The 16,850-nt window shown below is 39.0% G+C and overlaps 1 protein-coding gene across 1 annotated transcript in view; it reads left to right on the top strand.

Annotated features, from left to right (window-relative positions):
* Nucleotides 1-8,306, top strand: part of LOC135495308 (uncharacterized) — a 31,404-nt gene extending 23,098 nt beyond the window's left edge. Inside the window, exons 27-31 of the mRNA XM_064783771.1 lie at nucleotides 627-1,950; nucleotides 2,106-2,717; nucleotides 2,871-3,020; nucleotides 3,894-4,091; nucleotides 4,442-8,306. Coding sequence (XP_064639841.1) covers nucleotides 627-1,950; nucleotides 2,106-2,717; nucleotides 2,871-3,020; nucleotides 3,894-4,091; nucleotides 4,442-5,154 — 2,997 coding nt within the window. The 3' untranslated portion in view covers nucleotides 5,155-8,306. The remainder of the gene's footprint in view (nucleotides 1-626; nucleotides 1,951-2,105; nucleotides 2,718-2,870; nucleotides 3,021-3,893; nucleotides 4,092-4,441) is intronic.
* The last annotated feature ends 8,544 nt before the right edge of the window (nucleotides 8,307-16,850 follow it).

Consider the following 16,850-nt stretch of genomic DNA (forward strand, 5'->3'; position numbering starts at 1 on the left):
TGGTCAATTCACCTTTTTCCCAACCATCACTCTCAGTGATGCCTGCTATCTAGAAAAAGGATATTTGCCGTAGGGTATTTGCCGAACGATTTTTCCCCCTGGCAACATCTTTTGTCACCTAATCAGATACAGAGTTGTTGATTGCAATTCTATAGCATGTTGCTATTTATCATGAGCGAACTTAACCTTTGATATAGATCTGATAATATTATGACATAACCATGGTAACAATTTTCCACTTCCCAGTGTTCATCACCAGTGTTTGTGTTGCCAGGTAACAGCAGTTTGTCTCAGTAACTAACCTTTTAGTAAAATGGTTATGAAAAATGGGAGGTAATGACATTAGTACTGTTCTGTAGACATTTATTGAGAGAAATGGAAACGTGGGTGTTTTGGAATCAACAACTAGATCGTTGAATATAGCCTGAAGGTACTTAATTGATCATACCAGGTCTTGGATTAAAGAGTCAATAGGCATCTTTTTATTCTTAGGGAGATATTGAGCAATATAAAAAATTACGAGTTGGACAGCTATCAAAATACTGTGGTAAAATGTAGACTGAATATTTTTGCTCTCCCTGAATTTCCTTGTTATTTTGATACTAAATGCCTTCTCCTACCTTCAGGTGAATACTGCCTGGGCAATGAGTAAAGACCAGCTGCCAGTCTCGATCACCCGCCTACACATCGAAGACTTCATCTGCCAGGAGTTCATGGATCTCGTTCACGGGAATGTACCGGAACGCGTCAAGATCACGCACATGAAAAACGCTTTCCTCATCCTTGACAAATACTGGGAGTCTCATTATGAAAACTACGTCAAATCAACGGTGACTGACGAAAATGGAAAATTCCTAAAAGAGGTTGATTCATCGTTTTTCAGCAACTTGAAGGAAATGGCGTGGATACCGGTCACAAAGGTCGGGTTCTCCTATGATGGGGCAAATAAGAACGTCCTTGTCTCTGAAGAGAAGGTCCTTGTCAAAAGTTGTGATGCATATATAGCATCACCATTCATTCAGAATCTCGTTGGACTTCACGTTCCTATGGTACTCTCTGATTTGCCAAAATCGGGGTCGTTCACGCGGGTTCTCGGGATCCGTATGGACATATCGGCGAATGAGGTGAAGAATCTGCTAGTCACATGGTGTACGGGGAAGCCCGTCGATGATAATGCAAACATCAAGGGCGGGGTGAGCCAACTCACGGAACCACGCATGGAATTTTTCACAAGTTTAGACGAGATAAAAAACGTCTACAAATTCTTGCAAAAGATGATGGATGAGGACGAATTTCGCATGCTATTTGATCAATATCCTGCTTTGTTTATCCCCGTTACCAAGGTTACCACAGAAGTGCCCAATCCAGGAACTGTCGTCACTAAGGGCATGTTCTATTACGTTGCCGAGGCATGCTGGCATGATCCAACAAAAATGTTTGGAAAGTACCGGCCGAGTTTTGTTGACAACTACACCGGACAACGCTTCAAGCGTCTTCTGGTCCGTGCTCACTACCAGGAGATTGAGTCAATATTTTGTCATGATCTTGGCCTCGCCTACACACCGACCATCGACGAATATGTTCTGCTTCTTGAGCATATTGCGTCGCTAGTTCGACTCCCCGATCGCGAGGGTTTGGAGGATGTGTTCAGTATATACCAACTGCTTGGCGAACAGTGTGTGAAAGTGCTCAAGAGTAAGGACCGGTCCTGGCAGAAGCCATTCCGACCAAAAGATCCGAAAAAGACAATCCTGGATGAGGGGATAGTGCATGGTCTTTGTCAGGTGCTGCAGGGGAAACGGTTGTTCCCGACAAAGAACAATAAGTGGGTCTGCTTAGAGGATCGGCCTATGATAGCAGACGACAAGCGATTGGCTGAGGTCTTCATGAAGGAGTCGGATACCTGCCAAGTGAATTTCATTCAGTTTGTGGAATCATTCTATGGAAGAGGTATTCTCTCCTTCCCTTCTTCTTGTCATGATTTACAATCTGAAAAAGATAGTTTGGACATAATTCAAACTATGTTCCAGTAATTTTTGTTCAAATAACTAAACTACAAAAAACACTTCAGAATCATACAGTACTTTATTTGTGTCTATTTTCAGAATTGGGAGAAGAGGAAGATGACGATCCAAGATTATTGAAGGTTCTACCCAAAGTGTTCTTTCACGCCATCGGGATTCAATGCCTGAGCGACTGCATCGAGACCAAGACAATGGCAGAATCCACCACGACCTGCAGTACCGTTCATGCGTACGTGCAGAAAGTTGTGCCATTTATACAACTCTTGATGCTGTCCCGACCGAGATTGTATCGCGGCATCTACGAGCAGCTGATTGATTGTAAGATTCATCAACAGCTGAAGTCGTTACAGTTCCTACAAGCGAAGAAGATCGAAGTTGTGTTCACGATGCGTACGATGCCGAACGTCTGCATCACGAAACCAATGAAAGCCAACCTCTGCATGAAGAACAACACTCTCTACGTTCAGGAGGAAAGCATCACTGCCCACCATCTTGTCAATCGCGAGATCATGAAATTATTCCTACCTCCAGGCAACGAGGAGTTAGAGGTCGACGTGTGTAACTTCCTGACGATTCTTTCCACTTGCCCGAATCCCGACTTGTTCATGGAATACCAGGGTCTCATCACACTGCCATCGAGTGAGACTGCTTGGGTGATTCCTGGAAAGACTGGTAAACAGAAAGCAAGCAAAGGTAAATGACACTTCAGTATACAAGCTCTGATAATATCATCGAGGTGTGTTTTTGGAGTTATGGAGAGCCTCCGGCTCCGATTCCCATCAGTTCTTCAATTTAACTTAAGCCAGAATTTAACTTAATTGGCCATTTCTATATTGTTATTTGCAGCAGTACCACCACCTGCCGACGTGAACAGCATTTCTGCCGATATCAATTGGACGGAGGAAGATGAGTACATGAGGACCCGTTATTCTCACAAGAATAAGGGTTCAAGTCGGAGCTGGGCACCGAGTAAATCAAAGGGGCATGAAAGTGAAGGTAAGCGGCTTGCTCAAAAACGGCAAATATTTCGTGCGCGATATAGTCAGACGCAGAGGCTTCATTAGCGCACCGGTGACCAGAGACGATTAGAATTGCGCATTTGACGTGGAGTACTTGGTCCGAACCGATGAAGAAAGTGATTGTGACTGTTCTTACGCTATCTAGGACTGATCTCACCCGCAAAGGATTGGTGATGCTGTTTTCTTCTTCTATTAAGACTGCTGAAATCTTAGTTCCTATTGTAGTAGGTGATGTGCATGCCGTTGTGTGAGAATAGGTCTTTTTATTTCCACGCATTGATTCCGTTCGGTTCTTAGACTAGTTTTGTATTCAGTTCCCACCATGACATGGCGCCAATCCAATACTTGTACAAACGATAACATTATTCGCGAAATTGATGATTCAGTTTTTAAAAGTGGATTAGACTTTTGATGATTTTGAATAATTTGATGTCAATCTTGACTGATTGATGGACGACAGCTCCCAAGGACATGACTCCTAATTAATTAAAGGTAGTTAATGCAGTGCTCTTTATTTCTTGCGACCAAAGTTAAACGGAAGGGAGGTAGGAATACGCTAGTGCGTAAGCGTATATCCAGTAAGTACATCTGTTACCTAGTCCTACTGGGGTTAATCCTCATGTACACCACGGTGTCGCAGCGAATATTCACTGCATTGGAGTACTAATCAAAGGACTCACCGCACTTATCGTCTGTCATCCTGTACAAAGATCCGAACCGAAATAACTGTCTGAACGTGCGTCGAATGTACCTATGTTGCTTTTTATGGTGCACAACACGCTGCCACTCCTCCTGGTGTTGTTAAAGAAGGAAACGAAACTTGAAACGCTGGACTGTTTTTCATTCTCAGAACCAGAGAAACTGCCCGAAGACCATGCCCCGTCGCCGCCGCTACATCAGAAACGACCCCTAGTGGCCGTAACCCCGATGCCCAAGATCACTGCCACAGTGTCTGTGATATCTATGAAGGACCCCGAGGAGCTGTGCCAGAAGATGCCACCTGAGGTCGCCGCTGAGGATACAGATGAGTTTAACCAAGCTAGGCGAGGTGAGAGCTGATTTGGTCTCAATATTGGTTACAGATTGTGTCATGTACGGTTGCAGCTGTCTGTAACCTAAGACACATATCATCTCAACTCATTGTTTCTATCTAATCATCCAAAATGTTCTTGTGGCTTGAATTTATGTGGCCTAATAATTCTTATCTTACAAATTACTTGTTAAAGACTGATTGTTGATCAAGTAGGATGTTGAACATTTTCACCTGTAAAGAAGGTCTGACAATGAATTGTGGATGCAAGAACTATAAGGGGTATTGACCAGTTTTACAATATTTCATTTTCAGACTTACTTATTAATTTAATGAGATGATAAATTAGCATCTGTTATACTTTTCAGCTGCGAAAAAACATCGCCACGAAGAGCGGAAAGCTGACGAGCAAAGATCTGAAAATGAATACTCTGATGATGAGGAACACAACCAGCGGCGGCCAAAAAAGAAATCAATAAATTCAAAGAGATCGGAGCAGGAGGGCGGACATTCTATGGACGGTGGGCATGGGAAGGGCGGGCATGGCTCTGTGCTTGACTGGGTGACAGGGTCTGTGAATACTCTAACCAAACTCGATAAGGCAAAATATGTGCAAAACTGGAGTAAAATAGAGGATATTCCTTTTGAACCTTTGCCGGAGGGGGTGCAGTATGATTTACCGATTTTACCCGATCAGTGTGATCGTAGTGAGGTTGGGCGATGGGGGGAGCAGTGGGTATACGACTACCTCTGCCATAATTATAAGGACGAAGTACAAAAGAACTATTTACAAATCACGTGGTTGAATCGGAAAAACGAGACAGGGTCGCCGTACGATATTAAACTTGAATTTGCAAACGGCCACGTCGTCTGTGTAGAAGTCAAGAGCACCCAATCTGTGAACAAAGATTATTTCGAGATCTCACCAAATGAAGTCGAACTTGCCAAAAAGATGATGCAAAACTATCACATCTATAGGTTGTATAATGCGGGAAGTTGTAAGGATGTCAAACTCAAGATATTGCGCAATGCAGTGGCCATGATGGACATGAGGACAGTTATACTTCTGCTGCAGCTGTGAAAAATCCGCGTTCTGCGCAATTTTGGTTGTGATTTTTACTGACGCTGGTTTAGGATTCGTTCTTCACTTTGTGATTTAGAAATTCATTTGTTTACACTTTAACGGCCGGTGAAAAAAACTGCAGATGCATGGTCCGGCCGTGAACTGAAAGTGTTAGCTACATGTAGGGGCAGTTGTAAAGTTTGTCTTGTCAATTTGATTTGATCAATGTGGTTTGGTTTTGTCCGGGGAAGGCTGAATTTAAAATACTGCTGATGTGCCATAGCCTGACTGGGAATTAACCATTGATGTAGTGAATTCTGTTATCATGTAGTGCCTCCTGAATTTGCTCTACAAATAAGCGAACATGTGCTCTTGAAGTGTGTTAAAATGTGCAAGCAACCAAAGCAGAATTATAAGAACAATTTACAACTGCCTCTCGAGTTGAAATTGCTATCCATATAAAGGGTCCATATTTGGATAATGCTAGTGATTCTATTATATCTTTGAAAATCATTTCCTGGTATTCTGTTAAAAATTTTAAGGGTTATTTTTGGAGAATGGCAAATTTTCTTAGTGTACATCAAATTTTTGCCACAGTTGTTAGACATTCGTATCTAAATTGTTTTGCAATCCAGTTATTTTTTGAAGTGGCAGATAACACTTTAAACTTTTCAGCATTATGTTGTATCTTGCCTTTAAACCTTCTGCCACGATAAAGGGTTACTAGGTGCAAGATGATTTTGAGGGAAGGTGTGAACCTGATTGTGGCGATGCGAGAGTACAGAAAGTGTCTGGTTTCAAAGTTCTCTCAAAATCGACAGGAAATCCATTTCATGAACCTTAGTTTTGGAGTTTCAGGGCATATGGCTGAAATGAAAGGAAATCAGAAGATTTTAGTTCCAGATTATGGCGGGAGAGCAACTATAGTTTGGGACATTTTGGCACGTACCACTCGCATTCCTCTACCTGTAGTTCAGGTTCATGCAACTGTGTAATGAGACATTGATTGTGGCATCACCTGGAAAATTTGCCATTCTTTAACTTGAGATCTCAATCTTGAAATTAAAGGGTGACTATAGGCAAGAGCTAGGAGGTCAAACTAGTCATCTTCAGGTGACTTATATGCATAGTGCGGGGATGTAACTTAATCTGACCTTCATGGCTCATGCCTATAGATTCCCTTTAAGTAATATTTTTACCTCTTCGGAGGTTGCAGAGTGTAAGAAGTGATGTAATATGTTGTCATAGAGACCGCAGGCATCTGTGTTGCATTTCTCCGACATTGCATGGATTAAAGTTGTATATTTTTGTCTTAATGTTTAAGAATTGAGAAATGTAAAAAATTTAGTCAAGGTGCTTCTGGAAGTGTAAGGACACTAGTTCACATGCATACCTTTGAAAACCAGTGATGATTATGCGATATTCTTGTACACTCAATTCACCACAGCTAAATGTCATGATGTCATTTTAACCAAGTCATATTACAACCTTTGGAAAGTTTGTTTTCACTCTATTTTCCAGGCAGGCTTACTTAGAATAAAGATTAATGAAGGAATCAGGTCTTTGATAGCTGAAGAGGCAGAAAATTGAGACCTCGACATTAGCCAAAGCAAGATCTTATGCGTTTTCCCATGAAAACGATGGTGCTCTGCTACCAGGGTATTTTAGAGTTAATCATGACATCCTGCCAGTGGATAATTCCTGGCTGCCTTGAGATTTAGCTATGGTCAATTACTAACAAACTTCTGTATATATTTTGCTGATTTTATCAGAATCTATGCCAGAAGAACAAAGACGTTTATTTTCAAGGGCTGAAGATATTTTTCTAAAACAAATTGGAGATTTTACTTGTGTGTGTAATAGAATATTAACATGAGATGTAGTGCATAAGAATGACGCTTTTGTGATGTATATTTTAGCTACTTAAACAATACCTTCAAAAGTTTCATTATGAAAAATGTCATCAGTCCTTTGATGTATGTTTTGTGAGGATTATGAGATTTATTATTGTTTGTTTTTTATTTTGAATTCACAAAGTGGAGAATTTGTTTATGATATCTAATGTTATTCCCCTTGTGTGGGGCTAATTGTAAACATTCACTATACAATGTAATATGGTCACAACTCACTAACAATCACATGACAACACCCTTTATTGACTGGCACAGATTTCTGTAAATTAGAAAAGTTTTGCATGAACATTTTTTTTCAGATGAAATTTCATAATTTGAATCTGTGTTTGTCAAATAACTGAATTCACTGAATCTCAAACAAAGCTTGAATTCATGTAAAGCGTTATGGATATCGCTGAATGAAGATAGTCTGTGCCAGTCTTGAAAAGGGCTCCTTTTCACTTCATGTTCCTAAATCAAGGAGAAAAAAATGCATAAAAATGTTCATCACAGTATACATATCTATGATAATTTGCACTGTTCAATTATATATACTGGTCATCGTTTTGTCTGTAAATTAGGTATGAAAATCTATTTTGTTGTCGGCTTTTTGTACCGGTCACGTGTTTTGTGTTGTATGCTCAGCTTCTTCTCAATTTAATGTTACACCAACATGCCACACATATGCTTTACCATCTCAAAATTTCACGACTTCTCTCAGGTCCCACCTATTATGTCACGTTTGGTTTTACAAATGATTTTCTTGGTTGTTGATTGAAATAATTTGCAAAATATGGTGATATTTGTACCTCGTGCATTGATATCCTCAGAATTTGAAGAAATTTGATAATTTTTAAAAATGAAAGAACATCAAAATAATGTTTTTTTCAACAATTTCATAATCTAACTTCAGCTACTATAATATTTTAAAAGATTTTTGTTTCAATCTTAAAATGATGAAGGAGAGACTTTTAGAAAGTTTGTTGTATATTTTGTTCTTGTTATGAGTTGATAACTTTTGCTTTTATGACTTAAAATACAGGCTTCATTAAAGCTGCAAAGTTGCCGACTAAATAGGCCTTCTTAGTATAAACTGAGACACTGCATGCTGCGTGTTGTAGCCTCATCGAATTTTTTACTGACATTCAGAATCTTATGCAGGGTTGGAATCAATCAAAGAAGGTCACGTAGTTCGGGGAAAGTCTTCCCTGAAAAAGTCCTCCTGCGGCAAAAAATCCACTGGACGACGGCTTGCCATTGGACAAGGCTGTGCAGACGAATCCTCATTTGATTTTGACGAGCTTCTGGAGCAAGCACAGATGGAAGTTGGTAGGCGAAAACAAAACGCACCTCCCATTGCTAACAGAAAATCGAGTAGAACTAAATTTCAGAGTATTGTCACTTTCATTTTCATTTGGTGCTGTTTTTCAATAAAACTTGTAATATAATCAATTTACAGTATCGGGTTGATATTCACTAGAATATCTTGATTTGCACCATGGGTGTATCACCCAATGCTTGTGCAGAGAAACACTTTGAAAACTTTGGTTAATGGATTTTTTATCTTTATCTAATTGATGGTTGCCAATTATGGCCAAATTCATTGGGTACACATTGGCTAGCTTTGACACAACATGAGTATATTATGAGATTATCACAATATTTTCACCTAGGTTCGCCATATTTACACCCTAGGTACTTCGCACATAGTATAGGTAACCTGAGACAAGAAGGTGAAAGTTTGAGATGATTTGTTCCACACAACGACAGTTAAATGACTGATAAAACAGTATACATATACATATACAATGATCTCGAATAATGTCTTTTTACACGCTGTAGGCTGTATTGCTTGTAAAATTCATAGGTGGCACTTTTGTTCATGGATCTTGAGGAAGTTCTATTTTAACTTCATGCTCTTTGATGGTATTGTATGACATGTCATGATCTGTTTAGAGAGGTGGCTTGTATTTACATCTTGATAAGGAACCAAATGTAGATCTGTTTTGTTTGTTTGTGATTGGTCATGGTTAAGAATAAAAGAATTAATGCTGGTGTTTTTCTTGTGCTGATTTCAGTGAACACGCAGCGGCCTAGGAGAGATTCTATCGACCACTAGACCATTCCCAAATCCCAAGCCAGTCAATACAGTAGACACCTCTCCCAGGAGGACACCTCTCTATTAAGGACACTGACCAAGCTTTGGTCCTACAGTCGTCATTTGTATAAATTCTGACTGTTGTATTCGAGACACCTCTCTATAAAGGACCAATTGTCAGTCCCTAGGGTGTCCTTAATAGAGAGGTTCTACTGTATTGTCCTGTGTGTGAATTTTCACTTTATTTAGGATGGACTTGCATTAAAGAATTTGTTTTCTGTTCAAAAGCTTTGAATCTAATGACTGTTAACTCTTTCAGTGCCAAGGACGTACATGTACGTCCTAAATATTAAGGTATTTTAGTTCCTCCAGACGACACCAGATGTCCCCAGCTACTCAAATGTGGTTCATATGGTTTCTCTGGCCTGGGGCGTCCAAATTGAATAATTTTTTCGACTGAGAGGGTGGGGTGGGGTTTGCCACCCCTCATTTTAGGTGAAAAATGGTGAAAATCGGCCAAAAATACCACTTCCTCAAAAAAATTTAGAACATAATCCTAGTATGCCCCTACTTATTACTGCTGTTTTATTGAAACAGGAGGTAAAGACAAAGGTTTTGAAGAATTTTGATGAGTGTATCTCAATTATTTTTGTGAGATTTTGGGTAGTGACAATGCCCAAAAATGCCCAAATCCTGGGCACTGAAAGAGTTAACATAGATAGTTTCAGAGGCCGAATTGAAATGTGGAACAATTTGACTGCTAACTACAATTTTCTCAAAAGAAGTGGTCAGTTAAGAAATGATTGACATGATGATATAACATGCTTAATGTATGGTCCATCCTAGAAATAACGGTAGAACATTATTTGTACCACCTTGCCTTAAATCAAGTTTACAAGAATCACTATACCAAATTCTCTTGACTGTGTTAGGATAATATTTAATAAAGGAAAGTTATGTGTTGTTCAAATCACTTACGAGTATAATGAGCAGCATATTGTATGACACTCTAACTAAAGGTAAAATCAGTGTTATGTTCATCTTTCATCTTTCCATGATTTTATTGCACAGAATATACTCTTGTACTGTAATTTTTAATCTCCCTATAAATCACAGGGAATCACCAAATTTATAATGGTTTTTTATGCCCACAATGAAAACGCAACAATGTACACAATAGATCAGTGAAACAATGGTAAAGTTTGTGGCGACACTTACTTGTTTATACCTCTGTGCACAGTTGAAACAAGAGATTTTTGTCAGATCGACCTGCGATCAATGCTGACAAAAGTCAAGTAAAGCTTTGAGTTTGCGATACCTGTACAGATTATCTGGGGTAATCTTGGGAATGGTCTGGATGAAAGAAATAAGAAAACAACCTATTTCACTTTCCATTGTGATTATTTACATGTAGCTCTAGAATGATACTATATTAATTAAGAATATCTCACAATGTTTTTCACTTGCTGCACATCTGTCGGACCAATCTATGATGGACAGTTCTCTGGTTAATGTTAGGTTTTCGTTGATAAATGATAGATTCAACAATGGAATTGCATGCAAATATGATCTGTTTTCCAGTTACGTTATCACCCGCAGATTCAGTTTCCCAGCTAGCCGAGAATCATGTGTGTTCAGACAAGCATCTCAACTTACTGAGCTGGTCTGTACTGGGAAGGACCATGGAGAATATGCACAATGTACCACAATTAGATAAGAATTCTACAATCTTTGTCCATGCATAATTTACAACAATTTGAGATTGTATGCATAAAGTCTTGAGTGAATGAAGCCTGCTTGGTAAGTTGGAAGGCCTGTCTCATTCTTAATAAGTTGGGGAGCTGATTCTCTTAAGTGGTGATGGGGATAATTCAGAAGTGGTCTCATGTCGAATCCAAGTAATCAAGACCCTGAAATACCTGTCTTTCAGGGTTTATTTGTTTGAGTATAAAACACTTGAAATGAACCCAGGATTCGAGCACTTTTTAATTGTCATCTATTGAAATGAATATTTCCACAAATCATTATCTTGTATGCATAATGATGGCCAGTTTAAAGATTGACACATAGAAAGAAAGTGACTCTTATTGGATCAATTTGGTTAAATATCCTGCTTTGTCAGCAAATGCAGTGTGACCTAGGGGATGCTAGACTTTCTGGAGCAATTAAAACATTTCTCAATATCAACTCGGGTAAACTTGTATAAAGTGAAGGTAGATGAAATGTATTTTTGGATAAGAACATGATTCAATTTCTTTGGGACTTCTCAGGGACAGAAAGGTCAGACAGCTCTTATGGATTCCAAGGGATTCTTGTGCTGTCTAGGTTGGTGCGGTAGAGTTAAAAAATCTTTTGTAAGAACAGTATACAGGGTGTTGTGAAAAGCATGTGACTGACAGTCTGATGGTGACATCAAGTGATCTGATGTTCCCTTGTCCCTGAGAGTCTCCCAATTTGATATTAGAGCAAACTTACATATTTTGACGACCATAGCGCACTATTTTTATGCCAAATACTTATATATTTTAATTGACAATATATGAATAGTTCAGTGTAGAATATTTGAAGTACTAATTTTTATCATGTGATTGGCTCAGAAACTTACGTTTTTTGGACAGTTTTGTCTGTCTCACCAACTCAACAGTTCATGGTGCCTGGGTTATTTAGTTGGATTATTACATTTAAAAACCTTTTTCACACCTTGTAATACTAGATATTGCGGGATGTTGGGATGAAATACTGACAAAAAGCTTGAGATTTAGTTTGAAAGCTCTTGTCAAGCAATCTAGTCACTTCCTAAATTCAGTTCACTTGTAATCAAAGAATGCAAAGTCAGGTCATTTTGTTTATTTCTCCAGAGGTCCAATATTGCTTTGTTTGTGTTCTTGTTTTTGATGAATTTGTGTTGAAAATTATATTCATTTGGAAACAAAATAAGGTGTTGTTGTACAACTTTTATGTTTTTAAGTTTAAGTTTCTTTTAGGTTGATAAGCCATTTACGTTTTGATGAAATTAACTTTAATATTTTGCTCATTTGAAGCACTTTGGCATCCATCAGAATCCATTGACCATTAAGGCCTCACCTCACATTGGCGGTTTACCATTAATATTGCGATTTGACACTTTCTTTCCACAGACATATAACTTATGTATCATTGTTTGCATATGACGCCTGCAGATGTCAGAGCCTAAATCGCACCATAAACTGCTAATCTGGAGCCAGGCCTTAAAGGAGCAATAGGAGTAAATGAAACTAGCAGGTCGAAGGATGATATCAGTAATCACTTGCATGTGCTATAACCTGTCGCACCAAAGATCAATAGGGGATTCTGATCCACAACTGACAGACATTCTCTTTGTACCCTTCACTTGTCCAGTTCAATTGGATTTGAACCTTTAACTATTCATTTATATTTCCAAGTTGGGGCAATTTTTTTGTAGGAATACAATTTTGAAAACTTATTACATAGATATATCTTTGAGGGGTTGATACGTCTTGCCTTTTTGACGCTTGCAGGAACAGTTTGTGAAATCGTGGTTTATATTGTGTTGAGTGAGTATCTTTATTTTGAATGTCAAATCTGCTTTGGCTTCCTAGTTAATCATTGCTGCGGATTATTGGTAACTGATTGTACCAATACATAAGTACACTCGCCTATTACGCAAAAACCTCTTCACTATGACACATTTATGGTATCATATTATCTGAGGTTTAAAAGGATGAAGCAGTGGTGATTATACCATGACCGCACCACTGCAGGGCAAAGGGTATGAGTTGGATTTGGGTGCAAATGAAGAAAACCTTATGTATTCCTTGATTTGAGGTAGACAAGAATTACCAGTCATTAAGCAAATGTTTAACAGCATCAACCTTGACCTTTGCTATTGTTATTGTAATTTGCTTCACTTCTGGGTTAGCTTAACTCGGCCAATTTTGCCAATCTAAAAAACTTATCCGAGCCCTCAAAACGATGCAAGTATTGCTCAGAGGAAGTACTGGCATAAGGATAGAATATCCTTCAGACAATAGTTGGATGACTTCCTGGTTACTGGATAAGTTTTGATGTTTTTTAAATTGGCAAAATCGACATAGTGAGCTAGCCCTTAACTGTATGTGGTAATGAGGTTATACAAAAAGTTAATTTCTTGTTGATACCTAACATGTGTAGTTATTGACACATAATACTGTGAGCCCCGTTGTGTCTATACACCTATTCATTTTGGCACATGGGTTTGAAACTGGGGCTGTAAGTGAAATTTGGCATATTGAATCTCAAAATATGTAGTCCAGTGAGATTGGTGGGCAAATGTATGAAATATTTTACGACATATTTTACAACACTTTAGCCTAATCTGTATCTTGAGAACAGATTCCGGATCCAAAACCACTGACTTAAATCTGTCAAGTCAAATAAGTACAAGGTTTAGGTTAAACCTTGTGATCAGTTCGAGGTGCAGTGAGTGCAGTGTGATTGTACACTCCTTAGTTTCTAATGAAAGTTTCGTGCTTAAGCTTTGGAATATAGTGTATAGCATTTCTAGACTGTTATACAGTGATAAAACTATTACACTGTCAAGTGATATTATCATCATTGATAAGAGGAACCCATGTGCAAGAGGAATAGTGAACCTAATCTAAGTCAACCACGTTATCAGCTGTGGTATGATTATGAACATAGTTGGGCTTACGGTATTGGGAATTTATATTATTTCTTATTCTAAGGAATTATTACTGTTTTGTCGCTGGTCAGTTGTAAACTTATAAAATGAACAAAGTAACCTTGGAGATCAAATTATGTATATTTAAAGGCCACTGCACACGGGTACACAAATTAGGGGATGAAAGAATGAATAATTGCAGTGACAAAATGTTCCTTTGCTATAAAGGGTAGAAAAAAAAGTTACAAAAGTTATTTAAATGACTGTTGGAAAAGTTGATGCAACTTGTTTTCTTAAAAAGCGGAAAGTTAAGTTGCTGTGATGATTGAACCCAATTTGTTTGCCCATGTGCATTTGGCATTATGCATTTGTATAGTCTGCTTGTTCATCAAAACCATGTTTGTTACGTCCAGTGATTTGTCGACTGCTTCACTCTCAACAATTTGATTGTTTTGTGGGAATAAATTTATCTCACAGAGTTAAATTAGTCTTTGCTTTCTCATTATGCTTTAAATGAAGTACGTATCTCTCTGAAACCAAACTGAAAAGGAGACTATGTCTCCAGCTTCACCAGTTAAGGGTTGTAAGAGATAGAGGACCAAGTTGTTAAAAAACGGAGACTGTTGGTCCTACTGCTGAACCAGTCATAAATTGTGAAAGACATTGGACTATATGTCGCCTGTTTCACCAGTCCAACTTTGCGAAAGACTGGGAACAATCCGAAAAAAGATATGGGACTATGCCTCCTGCTACACCAGCCACCCCAGTTCTGGGCACTCTTCCTGCTACTCCAGTCATTCGTTAAAGACATACTTCGTCACCAGCAACTAGCTGCTTGTGAGAGACAAGGGACCAAGTAAGTTGTTTGATGCAGGGGACTCTTCCTCCAACACCAGTGATTCGTGGTGAGAGACGTACTTCGTCACCAGCTTTGGGTCGTGAAAGACAGAGGACCAAGTTGTCAAAGACAACACCGTTCACAACCATTGGTATAGTCCCTTGTCTTCCACAACAAGTGGCCAATAGCATTCCGCGAAGTTACTATTTATAGCTCACAAGGGCATTTGCATAAGATATTGATGACGTTTTAGTCACGTGACAGTCGGACATCGACACTTATTTCTGGTAGTTGATAAAGTATGGAATTAGTGAAACCTTGGAAACACTGATAAACCTTGGAATATTCAATGTAAACCATGGAATCACTGTGCAAATAGCGCGGGAAATCGGGTGCGTTCCTTCCACGATTTATACCCTCCCAACTGACAGTCTCGTCCCAGCTGACTTTATTGATAGCAATTTGCCAGTTCGTTCAGAAGCCAACATTTTTAATGTGGAGGATGACGTCATCAATTGGCAATGCGCTGTGGTCGTTAAAATATTTTATTTCTCTTCAATGGAAGCAAAAATTAGTTTTTATGATTGTTTTGTATTCCATAGACGATAAAGTATTATGCTCGGTACTAGATGCACGAGATCATAGGAGAAACACACACGTGAATAAAAAAACCCGCTTAGAACTGGTGACGTCACAAAGATCTCTGCATCCCTCGATGCGTACTGGAAGATGTAAGAAATCGCTCACGGCGAAGGAAATTTTCATCCGCAAACTTCGGTGATAAACATACATGACTAGGCTTCTTTTATTCATCGTTTGTTATAAAATATCAGTCAATCATAGACAATTAGGCCTAGACATAGTCGTCAACCTTATCCATGCATAATGCATGACAGGCCCCCAACTTCCCAAGCAACTCGTCTGATCGAAAAGGCCCCGTGTGGTGGTGGCGTATTTATAAGCGGAGCGCTATTGGTCCATATTATGGGTGTGTGGTGGGCGTGTCTTCCCATATTTGGGAGATCAGTACTGTACACTGGAGGCGAGGTACAACTGGGTTGTTTTAAAATATAGACTATTGAATCGGATATGCGACAGATTTCTAAATTACCATAAAATTCCGATCTGATCATGTAAGAATAAGCTCCAAATGTTGATTCGTAACCACGTTAGGTTCGTATGGCATTATTTCATGTTTTTATGCATTTTTAGGACTGATTCCAAGGTTTATCACTGGTTCCAAGGTTTCACTGATTCCAAGCTTTATCAACTACCCTTATTTCTACGCATTTGAGCTTATTTCAAAGTCAATTATCTTTGACCCTGCATTGTTTTTGGCATGAATGATACCATAGAGTCAGAGAGAGAAATATTCAGAACAATTATGTAGCATTTCCAACAATCGGACATGTGCCAGATTGAATCTAACTGGCCTAGTTAGAAAGCCTGAATCCATTACGAAACCGCATGTTTGTCCGACATTGCCTGTAATTCAGCGATGGGGAAATAGAGGGCAGCAGCTGCAGTGACGTCATCTTCGCGGAATGCTATTGTTGGTTCCCTGCCCCTCCCAACACGTGACTTGTGTAGCAGGAGCAAAAGCCCTGTGCCGTAGCTCACAACAGTCGTCCCGTCTCTCACAACATGTTGCTGTGTGTGATTTGAGAAGTTGTTCATTGTTGTAAATCTAGAAATCTGAATGGAAATTGTAAGATTTTTCAAGGGCCATTTTGTTTTTGCACTTTATTGTACGGCACAACACTACAGCAGAAATAAATGAATAGGTAGAAAAGGCTTTGACTGTCAGCGCTATGGAAAATCTATTAAAAAGCACTTCAAAAGAAGCTACCTTTAGAACACTCGGGAGTTGAATTCCTGTATTGTTTAATATGTGTCTTAAAATTTTAACTAATTTGGAGTGGGGCCCAATAGGTTTGCATAAGGACCTGATTAATCTGGTGTGCCAATTATATTTGCAACAAGTCTATCTCGACAGAATTTCTGACAGTGCTGCTGTCTAGCGGTAGAAAGTGGAACTGAAAGTTTTGGGCGAAGATTTCAGTCCTTCAGTCTGCCACGAGACAGCGCCACCGTCGCCAAATCTAATTTGACATTTGTGGACGAATTGATAGATTCTCGTGCCTTTTCGCCTTCATGGAAGATGATCTGTATAATCAAACAAAGGCAGCGCTATGGAAAATCTATTAAAATGCACTTAAAAAGAAT

The sequence above is a fragment of the Lineus longissimus genome, chromosome 11, assembly GCF_910592395.1.
Source record: "Lineus longissimus chromosome 11, tnLinLong1.2, whole genome shotgun sequence".
Taxonomy (NCBI): Eukaryota; Metazoa; Nemertea; class Pilidiophora; order Heteronemertea; family Lineidae; genus Lineus; species Lineus longissimus.